Source organism: Lepisma saccharinum, chromosome 2, assembly GCF_977018435.1.
Source record: "Lepisma saccharinum chromosome 2, izLepSacc3.1, whole genome shotgun sequence".
NCBI classification, from domain to species: Eukaryota; Metazoa; Arthropoda; class Insecta; order Zygentoma; family Lepismatidae; genus Lepisma; species Lepisma saccharinum.
This window is the reverse complement of record NC_139230.1, coordinates 94,913,041-94,931,543: the sequence shown is the minus strand read 5'-3', so window position 1 is coordinate 94,931,543 and position 18,503 is coordinate 94,913,041. Positions and strand designations below refer to the sequence as shown.

At 36.9% G+C, this 18,503-nt stretch overlaps 1 protein-coding gene across 1 annotated transcript in view; it reads right to left on the bottom strand.

The window, feature by feature from the left end:
* The window catches only part of LOC145984100 (ER degradation-enhancing alpha-mannosidase-like protein 1), a 153,308-nt gene that overhangs the window by 67,121 nt on the left and 67,684 nt on the right, over window positions 1–18,503 (bottom strand). The window contains exons 4-5 of the mRNA XM_083117516.1: window positions 17,959–18,142; window positions 12,134–12,308 (exon numbers count right to left, since the gene is read on the bottom strand). Coding sequence (XP_082973642.1) covers window positions 12,134–12,308; window positions 17,959–18,142 — 359 coding nt within the window. The remainder of the gene's footprint in view (window positions 1–12,133; window positions 12,309–17,958; window positions 18,143–18,503) is intronic.

Sequence of the window (18,503 nt, the reverse complement as noted above, 5' to 3'; positions counted from 1 at the left end):
GGGAAAACCCCCCAAAAAATATTTCAAAATGACTGTTTTCTACTAAAGGCAAAAATAAAGTAATTTACGCTTTATAGAGAGAAAAAGCTTTTATTTACATTTAACAATATCTAAACTAAAACTATCTTTCAACAATGTACCACTTTGTATGTAATCTTGATATTAAAAATTATTTATAGAAGTTTGAAATCGAAAAAATAACAATTTTTCTTCAAATAAAATTATTTTTCAAGTTCTCTTAATTATAAAGTCAATTTCTAAGGATGGACAAAGTTTAATTAATCATCTTCATCACTGTAAACACTATCGTATAAATGTGTGTGGGTGGGTGGGGGGTGTGGCTACAGTCCCTCCCAAAATTTTGAAAAAAATCAAATTTCTTGAATGAAAGCAGCAAAGAAATTGGGAAAAACCAAAGTGCTAAATGCAAATCCCTCTTAAATTAATCCTCAGATTACAATTTTGAGCGAGTTCCAAATATACAAAATATTTTATTGTGAACCCCCCCCCCCCTCAGTAGAACCTAGGTGATGCCCATTTTTACAATTTCAACCCTCCCTCCACCATAGAAAAAAAAAAGAGTCCTGTGTATGCTAGTGACTGACATCATATTATTATTGCAACAACTCACCACGAGCTGTTGAAGAGGACAATCGATTACGCTTGCATCCACATCATGAAGTATCATTTTTCGTCATGCAGGAACAGCAAATTATCTTTAATAGGAAATCTGGATGCAGTGGGTGCATAACCCCTACAGCAGGAATTATTCATTATATACCAACCCCATCCTTCTGCATTGATCCTCTCTTCTGTATACTTCCAGATTCTACTTTGAAAGTGTGTGGTACTTTGTGGACAATGGGTAGGTGGCGAACAATCTAAGTAGCTGCAGATATCTTTTCAATTAACATTCGACGACATAGTTTGTGGATTCCTATGACTCGCAGTCGTACAACAGAAGCATTGCTTTTCTTCCAACGACTTCAATATCTGAATGCTGACAGGAATTTAAATTAAATGAATTTGCAACTGAACAGAGTTCAGTTACCTTCATCAATTTGTCTAATGCTGAGGATTTCCCAATCGAACACATGGATGTGGTTTTGAGTTTTTGTTTTAGGTCCACTTTAGTCATAGATATGCTAATAGGACTGGACATGCAGTTTAAAGTGGGATCCTAATTACTACGTGCCTCCTCCAGGTATCGAACCCTGAGCCCATTGAATACAATGGACGTTATCACTACGCCATCGGGGAGGTCAGAAAAATTCTGGGTATGGTATAACAGCCCGTGAAAACATACAGAAACAGGAGCAGCTTGTGGATGTCACGACCCAACAATGATTGAATTCCGAGGTTGTCGAACACAGTATTGGGAGATGTTCCCCACTTTATAGCACTGCGATAGTACGACATGAAACCTTGGCATGGTACAGAAGCAAGTCGGCCTGTTCCCTCTATTACTGTGGTACAAGTACTTGCATTTTGTGATGATGAGACTGCAGCAAGATGTCCAGATGAGCATCCTCACTTGTATTGAACACTGCTCACCGATGCTTCTTCAAAGTCTCGCTTCTAAGGAAAATAATTGCTTTATTGTTGTTTTCATTAGCTAGTTAGTGTTCTTTCTTACCCACTGGTCTTGGTGCAGTGTCTTCTGAGGGTTATTCCCTTGATCGAAGGAAAGTTACTGTAGCCATCAGAAACAATGATAGCCCTTCCATCCATTCTCAGAGTGAATTCTGCATAAGAGATTGCAATGTTCTTGTGTGTTTCATTGTTATGCAATTGAACTCAATGTAGGATAGATCCACCATCCAAAATGCACTAGCTTTACGCTGAACTTCTTCCATCAACTTGTTGGTGTATTTGAGTATTGCATGACCTAACTGAGACTTGTCCACTCTCTTCAACATACTTTGTTATTCAAATAATGCACGAGGATACGCACAAAGTTCGTAAGACATGATATCTTCCAGTGGTACCGCCAGTGCCAAAAGTCGTCATTCTCTGAAAGAGTGCTGCATCTACTTGTATATCGCATCGGACAGGGCTTACAACAGCAGTAGCAGCAGAAAATCTTATGGTTTTCACTTTGTCAACGTTTTGACAGAATATTTAAACATCTCTGTCTCCATCATTTTGAATGTACTGATGTAATGCAATTCATCAAAAATAACTCTGGATTAGCTGTGACTGCTGTACTAGTGCTGCAGTAAGTGAAAATGGAATGGAGATATGGATTCCAGGCATTCGATTGCTCTGTTAATATCATTACTGTCCTCAGTTTGTCTACTTTCTCTCATTTCTTTGTGTTGTTCACCACTCTTCAACAAAACTCTGGTATATTATTGCACTGCTAAGTTGTAAGTGGAACATAGGCATGTGGAAAACACCCATGTTGCTTTCTAGATTTCTGCAAACCCACTTCCTCGTGTCAGTCCTTCCTTACTTACAGGGAATGCATTAGTGTTTGATCTATTACGAGGTCTGATCCACGTCCCACGCAGGATCCCAGATTTGATACCCGGTGGAGGAACATAGTGGTTCGGATCCCACTTTAAACTGTAAGTCCAGTTCCAATTAGCCTACATGTGCATAAAGTGAAGTTAAACAAAAACTAAAAACTCAATCAGAGTCCAGCTCGTTATCTGTCACTTCTTCTTGTCACAAATTTACCTCCCAGGAACATTTTCTGCACGGTTGTATTTTCAGACGACAAACAACATTTATATGAAGTACAGGTACAGAGCCTTGAGGGAATTGTGATATCCTATTGCTGCAATGATGGGAAATAATCTACAGTGTGGTTTGCAACTGCAAATTGTCCACGAGTTGATTCTGTCAGCTGTTATCAAGTTACATGCAATGCAGGTCATCCTGATTATCATATGTTAACTACCTCTTGTCCATGGTCCAATTTTTTCTTACAAATCGTGCACAATTGAGATATTTCCATTCTTAAAAGGCAAAATATAATTTGACACAACAACAAACACAAAATGTAAGTAATAATACACAAAATATAAAAATTATTCACAAATAACCATAAAATATGAGGAAATTCACAATAGCCAGTCTGCCATTTTGAAATCAGTTTTTGGGGGTTTTCCCATGGTCCAATTTTGTCTGATTTTAGATATGTTATTCAGCAATGATTTCTGATCTAGAAATTGTTTGAAAAGCGTCTGAAGCAATTTTGCCCAGGTTTGAGGCAAAATTACTTTAGTTTGCCTGGACTAAAGACCTCAAGTCATACTGCCCGAATATCCCTCTGCTTAAGAGATGGAGTGGAAAAACAGGGATCCATGTTATCCCATTTCAGAACATTCTGGTGAAAAGCCCTGATGCCAGATGTATTGGTATCAGCAAGTACAGTGGAACCCCGATTTTACGTTCTTCAGTTTTACATTTTCCCACATTTTAAGATTTTTCACCTTGGTTCCCTGAAAAAGATAAAATGGAGATTCCACTGTATCGGTTGACATTTTTCCAACAGAAGCGCAGCCAAGAGCAACATTTGTTAATTTTCAAAGGTTCATTTACCCTTACTTGTGACAGGTTGGAAGGCCAGCACAAATTCTGCATATAGATTTCCAAGAAATACTGGACAAACTCCCACCTTCCTGGGAAGCAGATGATTGACAAGATCCAAGGCATAGGTAAAGGCAAAGATGCACCCAAACTTCTCAAATGCATGTAACTACCTGGTAAAAGCTATGACACTCCTGAGGTAAGAAAGGTGGACGTTTTTAAAACCAGGATTACTATCATGCTGGGCTGTTTCTGGACCAGATGATGGATTTGTTTGATTTAGTTTATTTCACTTCGCGTTTTGTGCCTCTTGGCTAATTTGCAAAGATGGGGATGAGTGATGAAATTGATGACTGGACATTCACATACAACCAAGCTCAAGCAGGATTCGAACCCGGGACCCTTGCCATTGCAGCGCGATGTGCTAACCACTCGGCCACAGGGTCCAGCACCAGATGATGGGAGTTCTTCAGACGGATGAAGGTTGTGAATGTGGAATTCACTTTGTTTTATCTACTTTTAAAGCAGGCTGGGGGGGGGGGGATGTTGTGGATTCAATTTCTTCCCTTCTGTGCAAGCCTTTCATGTGATAGTATCAGCCGATACTGCATTGGCTTGTTTTTATTGCAAATGACTTGAGAATAAGGGAGAGCAGGGCATAAAGAGAGCCAACCAAATGCGCATTATTTTAATAACTGTCACTTTTCTCCCTCTCCTATCAACCCAAACAAAAAGAATGAATAGTGTTTACATGAAATTGAAGAAGAGACACAATCCACCCATTTTTGGTGTAACTACAACACTTTGAAAAGTTTTGCGACATTTCAAAAACTTCTATCTTTGCATCCTCTGGTTCTAGAGAGAAAATCACAAAAAAAAAATACCAAATGTCTCACGACATTTCAAAGTGTTACCAAAAAAATTTCATATAAAATATAAAAAAAACATTTACTTATGATATGTGAGTATGCTTCGTTGGTGAAAGCGACGTTTCAGGGGTCTTACCACCCCCTTCCTCAGGCTTCTTCCTAGGCATGTATCAAACCACCATGCCACATCAAGTTACGTCAAACAAGGAATAGGGTAACAGGATTACAATGGTAACATTTTTTTTTGTTAAAACTTGCCCTTGCCTCGATGCATTATTCCATGCCCTTTTCATCCTTCCTTAAAAACACCCGGAAACATATAAAAGTAAAACTTAAAACTGTTAAACTACACTCTCCTCAGTCTTTCATGTAGGTACCCGTTGGTCTTACTTGTAGAATGCAGGAAGTTGCCAGAGGCTATTCCCCTCCCACGTTGAACCCCTCCCCCCTATGAATATACATACTGATATGGGAAAAAAGTGCGATCATTTAAAAAAAAACAAGGATTAGGTTGAACAAAACCATCAATAGAATTTGGTTTCTTAAAGAATGCAGGAAGTGAGGTGTGATTCCAAATTGTTTTAAAGTGGGAGTATAAACCTTTGAGTAATAGAGGGGCTGAACAAAAAAGGAACTTACAGATGGGAATGTTGGGAAAATGCATCAGAGTAGCATTTGGGATGGTAGATAAACTCAATAAAGAATGTTTGCAAATACACCTAGAGCTGAGCAGATTGTTGGATGGGGTGATATGGAACAGAATCGAAGAAAGACATTCTAAATGGGTTGAAGCAGCTAAAAATTACAACAGAAAGAAAACTAAAAATAAATTGGCAAAGTTAGGAAAGGATGAACAGGAAAGTAGGAACAACGGGGGGAAAAGGGAGTAAAGAATTGGAGGGAGGATATTGTGTTAAATTTGATGGAATTTGAACTTCCGGATGATCTAATAGAGATCATGGAAAAGGGACAAAAGTTTGCCATAGGAAACAAACAGATTGTGAAAGAGGAATTCATAATTGCGGCAGAAGGAGATAATAGATAAGGATGATAATATAGAAGTTAAACAAAGAATACAGGATATAGTAGAAGAGGTTAGGAAAGAGAATTTAAGGGAAAAAGGAAATAAAGAAAGAAATGGGGGTGGGGGGAGAAATGGGACAGGAAATATAAGAGAAACATAAATAATGCTAAGAAATGGGTAAAATAAAATAATGTATTTTTGGTCCAATCCGATAAGGAGAATAAAATGGTGGTTATGGGTAAGGACGAATATAAAAGAAAAATGGAAGATTGTTTTTGTAGTAATGATTTTGAAATAGTAAAGGAAAACCCAATTAATAAAATTAAGAGGGAAATTAGGAAAGGAGTGGAAACAAGTATCACCCTAGCAAGGACTGTAAAAATAAATTAATTGAAGGTAGCAAAAAAGGAAGCATCCCAATAGCTTTTGGGATTCCTAAAATGCATAAAAAGGAATCCCCTTAAGGCCTATTATTCCGATGTATTTGCACCCGGTATACAATTTAGCTAAAACATTGGTAAAACAAATCAGAGAAGTAGGTGAAAAAACTGAACATAGTGTTAGGAAGTCATGGGAGGTAAAAAAAGAAATAGAGAAATTTGAAACAACAACTGATGATAAAATCATGAGTTTTGACGTTGTAAACTTATATCCGAGCATTCCCAGGGATAAAGCGGCAGATTGTTTGCAAAGATGGCTGATGGAAAAAGGCTTAGACGTTATAGTCGCGTGGGAATACGTTAAGTGGTTTCATCTAGTTACAGGATACAATTATTTTTGCTTCAACAGCAACATATATACGTACAAAAAGAAGGGTTAGTCATGGGTAACCCAATCTCCGGGATCGTATCCAGCATATTCTTGCATTACATTGAGAAGGTAGATGCAGAACAAGTGAAAGGGGAGGTCAAATACTTCGGAAGACATGTTGATGACATACTGATAGTGAGGTAAAAGGTTTAAATAGGATGTTTGAAATTTTGGGGGAACAGGACGACCGCATTAAGTTTACGAAAGAGGAAATGAAAAACTATGAAATTAACTTTTTGGACCTCAGAATTATAAATACCAAAGAGGGAATTAGAACAGGTGTTTTCCATAAAGCATTGGCAGGGGACCTATATATTAGGAAAGAATCTGAGCACGTGAGGAGAACAAAAAACAATGTATTTTTGAACTTCTATATTAGGGTGAATAGGCTATGTAATCGTAAGGTGGAACTGATAAAAGACGAAGAATGGATTATGGGGGTAGGAAAGAGGAATGGATATAAGGAGAATGAAATGAGGAGGATAAAAAGGGGAGCCCACAAAATTTGAGAAAAAGAGGAAAGGGGGACACATAAGGAGGGGGAAGAGTGGAAGGGGATGATGAAGAAGGGGAAGAGAAAAGGAAATATAGGTTTACGGGGATCCTGTATTTTAAAGGGATTTCTGAAAAGATCGAAAAAGCAATAAAGGAATATGACATTAAATGCGGAATGAGGGCTCCATTCAATATTGAAAAACATTTCACAGAATACACTGGTCAACAGCCAAAATGCGACATGAGTGATATATACAATTTCTAGTCAATATTGGTCCCCTAAATACGAAACTGTTGTTGAAAATCCCAACTGACTAATTATAATTGTGTTACAGGGCATTGTTGATTTGGAGAAGTTCCCTATTGTATATGGTATTGCATAGCTGTAAGAAGTAAATGTTGAGTTTTTCTTATCTTATCTTTGTTTATTTGTTGTAAGGAAAGGGGGAACTGTTCAAGACCAGCCACAAAACCTCTTTATTCATTGTTTTGTGAGGTGTTCATTTTTTGTAGATATGATTGTGGCTTTATAAAACTAGGTTGAGTGTGTGCATTTATCGAAGATAAATCACGTATTACGTGATGTGTTTCTGGTAAGGTTGGCATTTGATTAAATTTCTGAGTGATGGTAAAAAATGCCACGTAAATGCATTATCAATGCTAAAAATTTCTGTTATGTTTGTGGTCAAATTGTGTTTTCTGGACAGCGGAGAAATATTACCCCTGCTGTAAGAACAGCCTACAATCTATATTTCGGTAAATACTGCAAATTCAGAGATGAAGACAAGACTTGCGCTACACATTTCCATTGTAAGACCTGCTACACGAATCTGCTGGACTGGTTGAATCACAGAAGACCATCGATGCTATTTTCTATTCCCATGATTTGGCTGGAGCCCACTAATCATACAGACGATTGTTTATTTTTTTTTGTAGGCCTATGGTCCCACCAATACGACTTAAAACTAAAAAGAAGACAATTGTATTTCCAAATATTCGTTCTGCTACTCGTCCTGTGGCACATAGTAATGAACTACCTGTTCCAACACCCCCTGAATCCTATTCCGTAGACTCACAAGACGAACTGTACGATCCACAACCTTCCACATCTACAGATCCGGACTTTGCAGGTGATGTTAAACTTACAGAACAGCACAAGGTTAGCCAAGCCAGATCTATTAGCCTCCAGAGTTCAACAATGAAATTTTCTAGCTAGTAATGTGAAGGTGTCATTTTAACAAGACCGTCAGAAAAACTTGGAAGAATACTTTTCTACCGAAGGAGATCTGATATACTGCAGTGCTATTAATGGTTTATTGGGGGCTATGGGCATTAAGCACATCTGTGAGGAGTGGCAGTTGTTCATAGATGCATAGGTATAAAGTCTAAAAGCTGTACTGCTTCATAACAGCAATCAATTGCCGTCAATCCCTATTGGTTATTCTGTGTAAAAGAAAGACTCGTATGATAGCCTAAAATTCCTCCTTCAATCAATTAAATACAACAACTACATATGGAAAATATGTGCAGATTTGAAAGTCATTGCTATTTTAACTGGACTCCAAAAAGGCTATACCAAATATTGCGGTTTCCTGTGTGAATGGAATAGCAGAGACAGAGCTTCTTCTTTCAATAAAAAGGATTGGCCATTACGTCAAAGTATGGAAACTGGAAATATGAATAAACAAAATGAACCTCTCATTGAATCTGAAAATACTATACTTCCTGCACTTCATATAAAGCTTGGACTGATCAAAAAGTTGGATCGAAACTCTATGGCATTCAAATATGTACTTAACAAATTTCCAAAAATCAGTGAACAGAAGATCAAGGAAGGAATTTTGTGGGCCCTCAAATTCGTCAACTTCACCAGGACGAGACCTTCCAACACCTGCTAAGTGATGTTGAGAAAGGTGCATGGAGTTCTTTCAGAGAAGTCTCCAACAATTTCTTGGGAAACAAATGTGCTGAAGACTATGAAAAACTTGTAAATAATTTGGTTTCATTGTATCAAAAAATGGGTTGCAATATGTTCCTTAAATTGCACTTTCTACTCTAATCTCAATTTCTTCCCGAAAAGTTGTGTGGAGGTAAGTGATGAACACGGTGAGCATTTCCACCAACAAATATCTGTAATGGAGAAAAGATACCAAGGGAAATGGAGTAGAGGAAAGCTTGCCGACTATTGCTGGACAGTAACCAGGGATGATCCTGAACTTCACTACAAGAGGGAAGCAAAGAGGAAGCAGATTTAATCCCACGTAAGTAGTAAAGAACACACCATACAGTAGTATAGTAGAAAATATTTGTTTTGTGATTAATGTAAAAACTTTGATTCATGAATTTACTTGGAAAAGGCAAATGGAAATGTACCCACGTTTTGTATTGTTCGCATAATACAGTTCAAACGTAAAAGTCACATGCACATCAAGCATACATCATTTCACTACGTTACAACATTGGGAAACCAGACTTTTCACGACAATACCTCGTATAATTCTTAAACCAGAAGTCGAGTGGCATTTTCATTGTCAGTTTCGTGTTCAGCATCATGGATTGATAAAGAAAAGTGAATTTTCATCCATGTCGCAAAAAAAAAAATTAAAATTTGTTGACCAGTGATACAAAAGGGAAGGAATGGAAAAGATAAAGGAGGAGGGAGAGAAGGGAGTATATAGAATTAGATGTGTTTGTGATAAAGAATACATCGAGCAAACGGGAAGAAGAATGGAGGTGAGGTGGAAGGAACATGATAAGGACATTAGAGAAGAAATACCCTGAACACATCATAGAAAACCAACATAAAATTAAGAAGAGGGAGGTCATTAGAAGATAAAATAAACCAATAAATAGAAACGTGTATGAGGCCACTAATATATGCAAGGAAAGAACTAAGAAACTGAATAGAGATGATGGGAATGTAGATGAAATTTGGATAAATATGTTTAAAAGATGGGATATCATTAAGAAAAAAAAATAGGATTTCATGTCACGCCAGGAGTAATCCGTGCAGCCCAGGAAACACGGGATTTCGAGCTGGAAATGAAGTAATGGCAAAGGGGAGGGGTGCAACATGGGAGGGTAATAGCCTCTGGCAACTTCCTGCATTCTACACAGAAGACCGAGGAGAGTGTAGTTTAACAGTTTTAAGTTTTACTTTTATATGTTTTCGGGGGTTTTTAAGGAATGATGAAAAGGGCATCGAGGCAAGGGCAAGTTTTAACAATTTTTTTTTTACCAATTTAATCTTGTTACCGTATTCCTTGTTTGACGTAACTTGACGTGGCATGGTGGTTTGATACGTGCCTAGGAAGAAGCCTGAGGAAGGGGGTGGTAAGACCCCCGAAACGTCGCTTTCACCAATGAAGTATACTCACATATCATAAGTAAATGTTTTTTTTTATATTTTATATGAAATTTTATTGTTTACTACAAGTGAGTAATTTGCACTGTGCAAAATATGAATATACATACCGATCTACATGAGAATAACTTGGGATTTTGATGTGATGAGTTAGTATGACTCTGTAACTAGCCTTTGTTATTTTAAACTGGAATTATATGAGTATCGGTGGCAACCGGTGAGTGTAACGGCATCAGTATTGGTTCAAAGTGGTATATGCTCAGCCCTAGTAATTATTATATTAAAATATTTACCTATTTATTATTATTGGACATTAGCTTTCCTCAGTGGCAGATTAATCATGTCTTGTAAGATTACAAGGACAGGGGAGAGGGGGATAACTTGCCATGTGAGTGTAGCAGAAAACTGAGTTTGGAAGCATGCATTGTAAAATTTTGACATTTACTCATGCAGATTTCCATTTCACTTTGTCATGATATTATTCACTGCATATATATACCAACTTGCTATATTCTTCTTGATTTCAAAGAACAGTTCCGTGTCATTGTAAACCTGTACATATGCTAACCTGAGAAAAAACAGAATTATGCTGGGGGAAGGAAAACACATTAAATAAGGTAAAGTGAGCCAAAATAGTAATAAAATTCCAGCAGCATTTTTGCAGTGGTACACCAGTCCATTCATGCATGTGATTCTTGTCAGATGTCACATGTTACGAATGCCCTACACAACAAAAAATGCCACACAGGGACATCCAACAAACATTGGATTCATAAAAGAGCAATGAATGTGACTTTTATTGGACATTGCAGTTCAATATTTGGTTGCAGTTCAACATTAATCAGATGATGATATCTGACAAAAATTGCATGCATAAACATAGCCTAAATGTTCATCCAACAAAATGTTTTACCATAACACCCAACAAAAACAATCAGGTTGCATAAAAACCCACATTTGTTTCAATGTTTCTTTTGATTGTGCAACAAAATGCCACACCATGGTGTTCAACTGTCAGACAGTGCCCATGAAAAAGAAGTGTGTAACTCTTGTCCAATATTGCTAACCAAGGTTAGCTAGCTCTTCAGAAGCAATTACTTTTTTTTTTTTCCAATTTACTCGACAAGGAGAAAGCAAAACTCCCCCCCCTCCCCCCCCTTTCCTTCCTTCACATCACCTACAAAGGTTTCTGCACATCATGGGAAAAGAAGTGAATAGTGATCCTGGCAAACTGTCAATTTCTCTTACACATTTCTGTGAAGGAGAGGGCAGGAAAACCTCAGCCACATTCTTAAATCATGTTCAACATCTAGAGAAAGCAGCAATAGGTAACTACATAGCAACAATGCACTTGTTCTCCAATAGTAAACAGAAGGCTTGATCGGTTCCTCCTGAAAGGTATCTAGGAAGTTTGCTTATTTCCTTAATGTCGTCAATGGAGATGTGACAAATGCAAATTGAAGCCTCCTACATTCCCTGCCTCATGACCCAGCCGTGCCATCTCCTCCCTCCTCTTAGATAAAAAGCCCGCCTGCGGGAGTATCCGTGGCCAACAGAACAGCCTTCTGGCAAATATAACACCAGCCGACCTTGGGAAAATGTATAAAGCAAGAAACAAAAGTTATGGCAAATGTACAATCGAGATAAACATCCCATTATTTAAGATGGCCTCTTGCTGGAATCTGGATCTCTGAATGTATTAAGTGGGAAAACGTAAAATACGAAAACATAAAATCAGGCTTCCACAATAACAACAATGAGAAAAATGATGATTTGACTAAGATGATGAAGGGACACTTGAAAGAAACTCTCAAACCTAGGCTAAGACCCAGAATCTTTGTTAAGAGATCTCACGTATTTTCTAGAACAAACCTAATTTACACGCAATACAAAACTAATTCTATTAAGCACATTAACATGCCACTGAAAAAGTCTGATGCCAATCATCAGATGAATGTAAAATGTAAGAAGACTAAAATACCCAAACATAATGCATATGTGGAACACAAGGATATACTAAATACAAAAACTTACCCCCTTCTCAGATACTGCTTTATCACATGATATGATTCACTAAACATTTTATAGTCTTCCTCTTCACCAAACATGATGTAAGCTTTTAACAAATACTCATAAAAAGAGTCCAGTCCAGCTCCAAGGCCACTAAGTGTTCCTTTCCACTTCCCTGATTGAACATCTATTACATTACCTGCAATAAAAATTAAGATAAACATGACATTATGGAAACATTAACATGTGTTAAAATATATTTTTACCACTGTTCATGCATTGCTTGGATATTCTGTGATACTGAATACTACTGACTGTTGAATAATAAAGCAAATCTGTTGAGAAAAAAGGCAATATACAGTGAGGGTACAATAATAAAAACCATAAGATGGGCTGCATTATGTATAACATAGCTCCTGCATTATGTATAACATAGCTCCAATATTGTAGGCAACGTGCAATAGAAGGTGCCTGTAAAGTGACCCATTTGTAAAAATGTTGTTTATTGGTCATGTCATACAATGCAAAATTTGCATTTTCACAAGCAAAAGTATTACATTGAAGTTGAGTGGATAAGAAAGAACAGACTGAATTCAGTTAAGATGTCAAAAACTATCCTACAGATGGCAGAGCATGTAATGGTCCATTGCAATGATAAGAGAATCCAGGTTTTGGAAGTTTTCCCACAATTTCTCTGTAGTTGCTGATGTACTATCTGTCCAAGAGTTGCCAACATTTTGTGAACAAAAATTAAAATCAAAGAACCACAAAAGCACATATTCCATTTTGGACTGATGTTCAAATTGTCTTAAATCATACTATTTGGTTTGATTGACACTGCAAACATTGTTATTTTATAATTTTCATAAATCTGCTTAACAGCATCCAAAAATTTGGATGAAAGTTGAAAAATGTGACCAATTATTTTGCCACATATATTGAGATATTAGCTGCCCACATTTTGATATACACACTTTAGAAAATACACTTGGGGGCCTCTCAGATGTCATAGTGGTAACCTTGTCGCCTTGTAATCGAGGGTTCCCAGGTTTGATACCAGGTGAAGGCACATGGCACAGTGATTCCCATCCCACTTTAAACTGTAGGTCCAGTGTCAATTAGTCTTTTTGTGCATAAAGTGGACTTTACACAACAAATTAAAACACACTTGGAGTGGTTGATGCATGAAAGAGAGGGAATATTTATTGATTTCACACAATTGGATATCTGACAATTCCATTTACATTTATTTTATGTCTTCTTTCTAGTTTTTCAGGTTAAACCTGACAATGAGAAAGTGTGATAATTAGATGAAATACATGAGAGAACAAGAAAAAAAGTTGTTTTATTCTCGATTGCAGCATTATCTCCTGACTTTGTAGCACCAATCGATTTCAGTGCTGTGATACACTGAGGTGTGATGTATCAGTAGGTTCTTGAAAAGTTTCTTCAACCAAAATACCGTATTTACGTATGTATAATGTGCACCTTGGTTTTCGAAGGAGAAAAGAACAAACAATTATATCTTGTATATAATGTGCAGTACAATTCAGGTTCAAAAAATGACTTTCTTAGTTGTAGGTCGTAAAGCTGTTGCTATGCTGATCGAGAGCAAATAACATCATATCTATTCAATGAGTCACCAACCCATGCCACACCCACCCACTCCCTCCACTGTGTCTAGAATCCCAAAGATTTTACGTCTGTAACCACCTTTATTCTGTAGTAGAAGAAAGTTTCAAATTCCATGATTTAAAATCAAAATTTGTCTCATGCAAAAATACATTTCAGATTAAACCATTAACTGCCTACAACTGCACTGGCTGATTCTACAGTAAAGGATTAAACATCCTGAGCTGTTTTCAGCGTGAAATTGCATACTACTCTAACTTCAATCAGTCAAGAATGATGCCTTGTTTTGCTCAGTGTAGATCAGGTTATATTCCATGCTAATAGAAAGGACATATATCAGAAACATTAATTCAGCTACAGTATGGTTCCAGAGTCACATAACAGTATTTGTGCTCTCTGTGCCTTTTGGGCTAAAGCTTCATCCATTCACTCAAGTAGCCAAGAGATGTGATGTTCTTGCCAAATGGAACGAACCAACTCAAGATGCCCCATGAAAAATATTTATTTCTCATCACACATGACAATTTGCTCAATGAAACTGATTCATTGGGTTTTCCAACAGCAGGAGATCCCTCCAACACTCCTCTGGGCCTGAAAGAGTCAATTCATTGGATACAATTCAACAGCTCATACGGACTTTGTTTTGATACCCGGTGGAGGTACATAGTGGTTCGGATTCCACTTTAAACTGTAGGTCCAGTTCCGATTAGCCTTACTGTGCATAAAGTGGACTTAAAACACCAAATCAATCAATCAATCATACTGACTTTGCCAAGCTTAATCAGTCTCCAATATATGCAGAACACTAGCTCACTCAACAATCTGCAGCTACTTGTGGTCAAATTGGTCTTTAATGGTTGGGGCACAGCTTCTGAATAGACAGTGGTAGTGTCCCAAAGCAAGACTCACCTTTGAATGTCTTCATGCCATTCTTTTGTTGGTCACTTTGTGGTCTTGTACAGTAGAAATTTCAGCTGTAGCTGTAGACCTTTTTACACCTAACAAGGATGCTACAAGGCCTGTATAGCAATTTTTTTCCAAATTTCTATCTACCCATAAAATTTGCAAAAATGGGGACATTAGAGTATGTAGTTTACAACAATACCATTTTTTTTTCAGGGAAGGGGCAAAGTAAGATTTCATAACTTGACCCTCAGTCATTGAACTGTATTTTACTTGTTGTTATTATTATTATTTTACAAATCGCCCAGAAATAGCAGACGACACAAACCCAGATGCACAGTTAACAACAGCGCACCTAGCGGCAGCCAGAGAACCATGTAAAAAAGATGCACGCCAAGCAAAGGTACAGCAAGTTCCAATGAGGATAGTGGCAGTGGCCACTGAAATTAATCGAAAAAGAAGAAAAAACAGCTTCGCTGATAAAAGTGAGTACTAGTTTTCTCCGTATTTATAAAATTGAAAGTGAGTGAAAATACCTTGGCACTGTTTGCAAATTCTGACTTGAGCACACTATTTACATAAAACCTGGATTCACATTGCTTCCTTTCCATAAACATCTATCACTCTGGTGATGAACAATTCTTTATCGTTTTGTACTTTTTGTATGATGCATAGATATCAAACAGATACCACTTAATCTGGTCTCCATCATGGCACCTATGATCGATGTTTTTACATGTTTACACAGCAAAGGGCAGTGTATTAAAAAAAAAAAGTAATTCAAAACAATGGCGTGTGAATTATCAAATTAAGATGCTGACTTAGAGAAATAATTTCAGACTTTTCGGGATCCCAAACAGTCAGGAAATTCCAAAGAATTGTATTGGAAAATTATTAATTTTTGGTATTGTTTGCACTAAAAGTGTCGAAAATTTGTAGAAATCAATGTTTTTTTTTCCAAAATTGCGAAGGGGGGAGAGAATAGTATGTAGAATTCAAGATTTTCACCGCATCCATAAATTTTGTAAGTTTCCTATCCCAACATCCCAAAACTGGTCTGGAAATTATTTTTGTCAATCCCAAACAACAGGATTTGAAAATTTCTCTTCCCGATCCAGTCCTGAACAAAAATTTTCATCCTGCACACCTCTAGTTACAGAAGTCAAAATGATTCTAATGCCTGTGGTGAAAACATTCTTTCCTTAATTTGTTCGACATTGTAGTAATTGCTGTAACTTACAGCAAGTCACAGAAAACATTGTAATCTATTATAAAATATAACCACCTGAATTACATGGTCTTTTCTCAGATATCTCAGGGGGCAAGTGCCTCTGCTACCCCCCCCCCCCTTCCACATGTGGGCACCCATAATTATATAATCTACTGTAATCCAACAGTATCAAAGTTATTAGCATGTTATAAAAAATGTTCACTTCAAAGATGTCTAATTACATGCTGAAACTACCTGCTAAAACAAGGCATATTTTTGGTAAATAAAAAAGCAAAATTTCGGTACAAAAACAGTCAATTTCGGGTTCAAAAGCAGTAAATAAATTAAATTTTGGTGTTATAGCAGTGAAAAAACGGATCAAAAGTGGTCTATATTTTGGTTGTAAAATTGTGAACTCTAAATTTTATTTTAAAACTGCACTTATTACAAAATAAACATAACCCTTGTACTCGTAATAGCACATGTATGTAGTTACCAGAGTATTAAGTTTATTCCTGTATAAAGGGGTACATTCTTGCTTCTCAAATAATTACAGATGAATTAATCAATTTTCCATGAATTGCATAACTCACAGGATAATTCAACCTTCAGAAAGTGCCGTGTCTGTAAATAAACTCTAAATTTCGTGTTTAAGAGTCTATTTCGAATTTTCCAGTTCATTTTGCATCATTTCGTGACAAGACAGGGTAGGAAAATGCACCTTACACCTTTCAGAAACATTAAAAATTAACATTACAATGTGTTATTTCACACTTCACATTTTCACCATAAACGAAATATGCATGCCCCTACATATTACACATAAAAATAATATCCTACCAATTTTCCATCAACATCCTGCAGATAAACTAATGGAGAGAAGTTTGTAAGATAACTTCTCATCAAAGAAGTATGTTTCCACGGATGCATAGAAAATAAAGTATTAATAAAGTAAATACAGGGTGGTGCATGAAATGATCCCCCATTTGTTTTTTTTATTTTGTTTCACATCTGTGGTGAGGAACCATGTCATGTTTATTAACAGCAGTTGCAGCAGTCATTGGAAAGAGTCGCGGGAATGTTAAGTGTAATTCATGGTGCTGGCATCCAGTGTCCCGGCAAATCGGCTAGAAAAGCAGCAATACAACTAGGGATATCAAGACACACTGTTCTACGGATTCTTTAAAATGATCTCCATAGGTATCTGTACAAGATTACCATGGTGCAAAAACTCACAAATGAACACAAACAGCCAAGAATGCCCTTCGTTCATTGGGCAGAGGGTAATAACGCCAACACTGAACAATATTTGGTTTTCTGACGAGGCACACTTTCATTTGGCTGGTGTCAAAAAAAATTTCCAAAAAAAGCCACAAGATTTAATGGAACTGAGAGACTTACGGTTCAAGCTTGAAGTGAAATTACAGAACTTATGTGCCATAGGGTAATGATAACATTCATGTTCGCTTGACTGAGATTATCAATAACAACGGTGGTCATATTGAGCATGTATTGCAGCAGTACATTTTTCCAAACTATAACCTTTTTTGGGATATATGTTTCGTTGAAAGCTTCTATATAATATAGCTTTTATCCAAGAACAAAATGGGAGATCATTTCATGTGCAAGCCTGTAGTAGCACAATTTTACACATATTTCCGTTAGGTGTAAGCACGTAAAATAGGTTGTGTGTGTGAGAGAGAGAGAGAGAGATGGGGGGGGGAATCACTATTTTTTGACCAATGTAAGAATGACGACAATGTAAACAAATAAATGTGGCTTCTGAGAAATCCTATTGGTTGTTTGAATGGCAGCTGTGTGTGAATCTTGTATGTAGAATTACAGTGCATGTGTTATAGTCATACCACTCAATGTAGGTGCTACATTGAAGTTGTGGGACAGTATGTTATGAGCTCTACAGCTATGACCAATATATTGCAGGGCAAATAACACTAGGGAACACACAGGAAAGGCACTATTTCTTGGAAGTCATGTGGTTGAAGAAGAGTGTACACCATCTGTATCAGAAATCACATTTTCAAGAACATTAATTTGTATACAGATCACACACACACACAAGCATTCTTCAGGCATAGATACGTACCCAAGAGACCCGTTGTTTTAGCTCTAGAATTCCACAGAGCCTTATTTGCACGGCGAGCAAACCCTTCATAGACAGGATCATCAAGCAGACGACTTAAAATTCCAAATTCCAAAACAAGCGATCCTGCACCTGCTGTACATGTTTCACTAACCACATTTTTTGGAAGACCTTTTTGCAAATTAACCTGAAATTAAAAATAATAATAATAATAATAAAAATTCATTGAATGGATGACAGCAATATCTCCAAAAATAAAAAGTACTAATGCAATAACAGCACTAAATATTTTGATTAGAAACAACTTTTGGCACATAAACACATTGAAATCAATGATTGTCAAGCTGAAGTTGATGAAAAAAGTGAATAAGAGTTTGCAATGTCTAGGTGCATTTAAAGCAGAAAAGCAAATTTCTGAGTAATCCCCTGCAAGTTGTAGCGAATTTTTGGAACAAACTTTATTAAATTACATTTGTTGCTTAATTCTGCAACTGTTTTCGGCTTGCGCCTTCGCCTTCACTTGTTTACTCACATTTTATGTTGCAAAC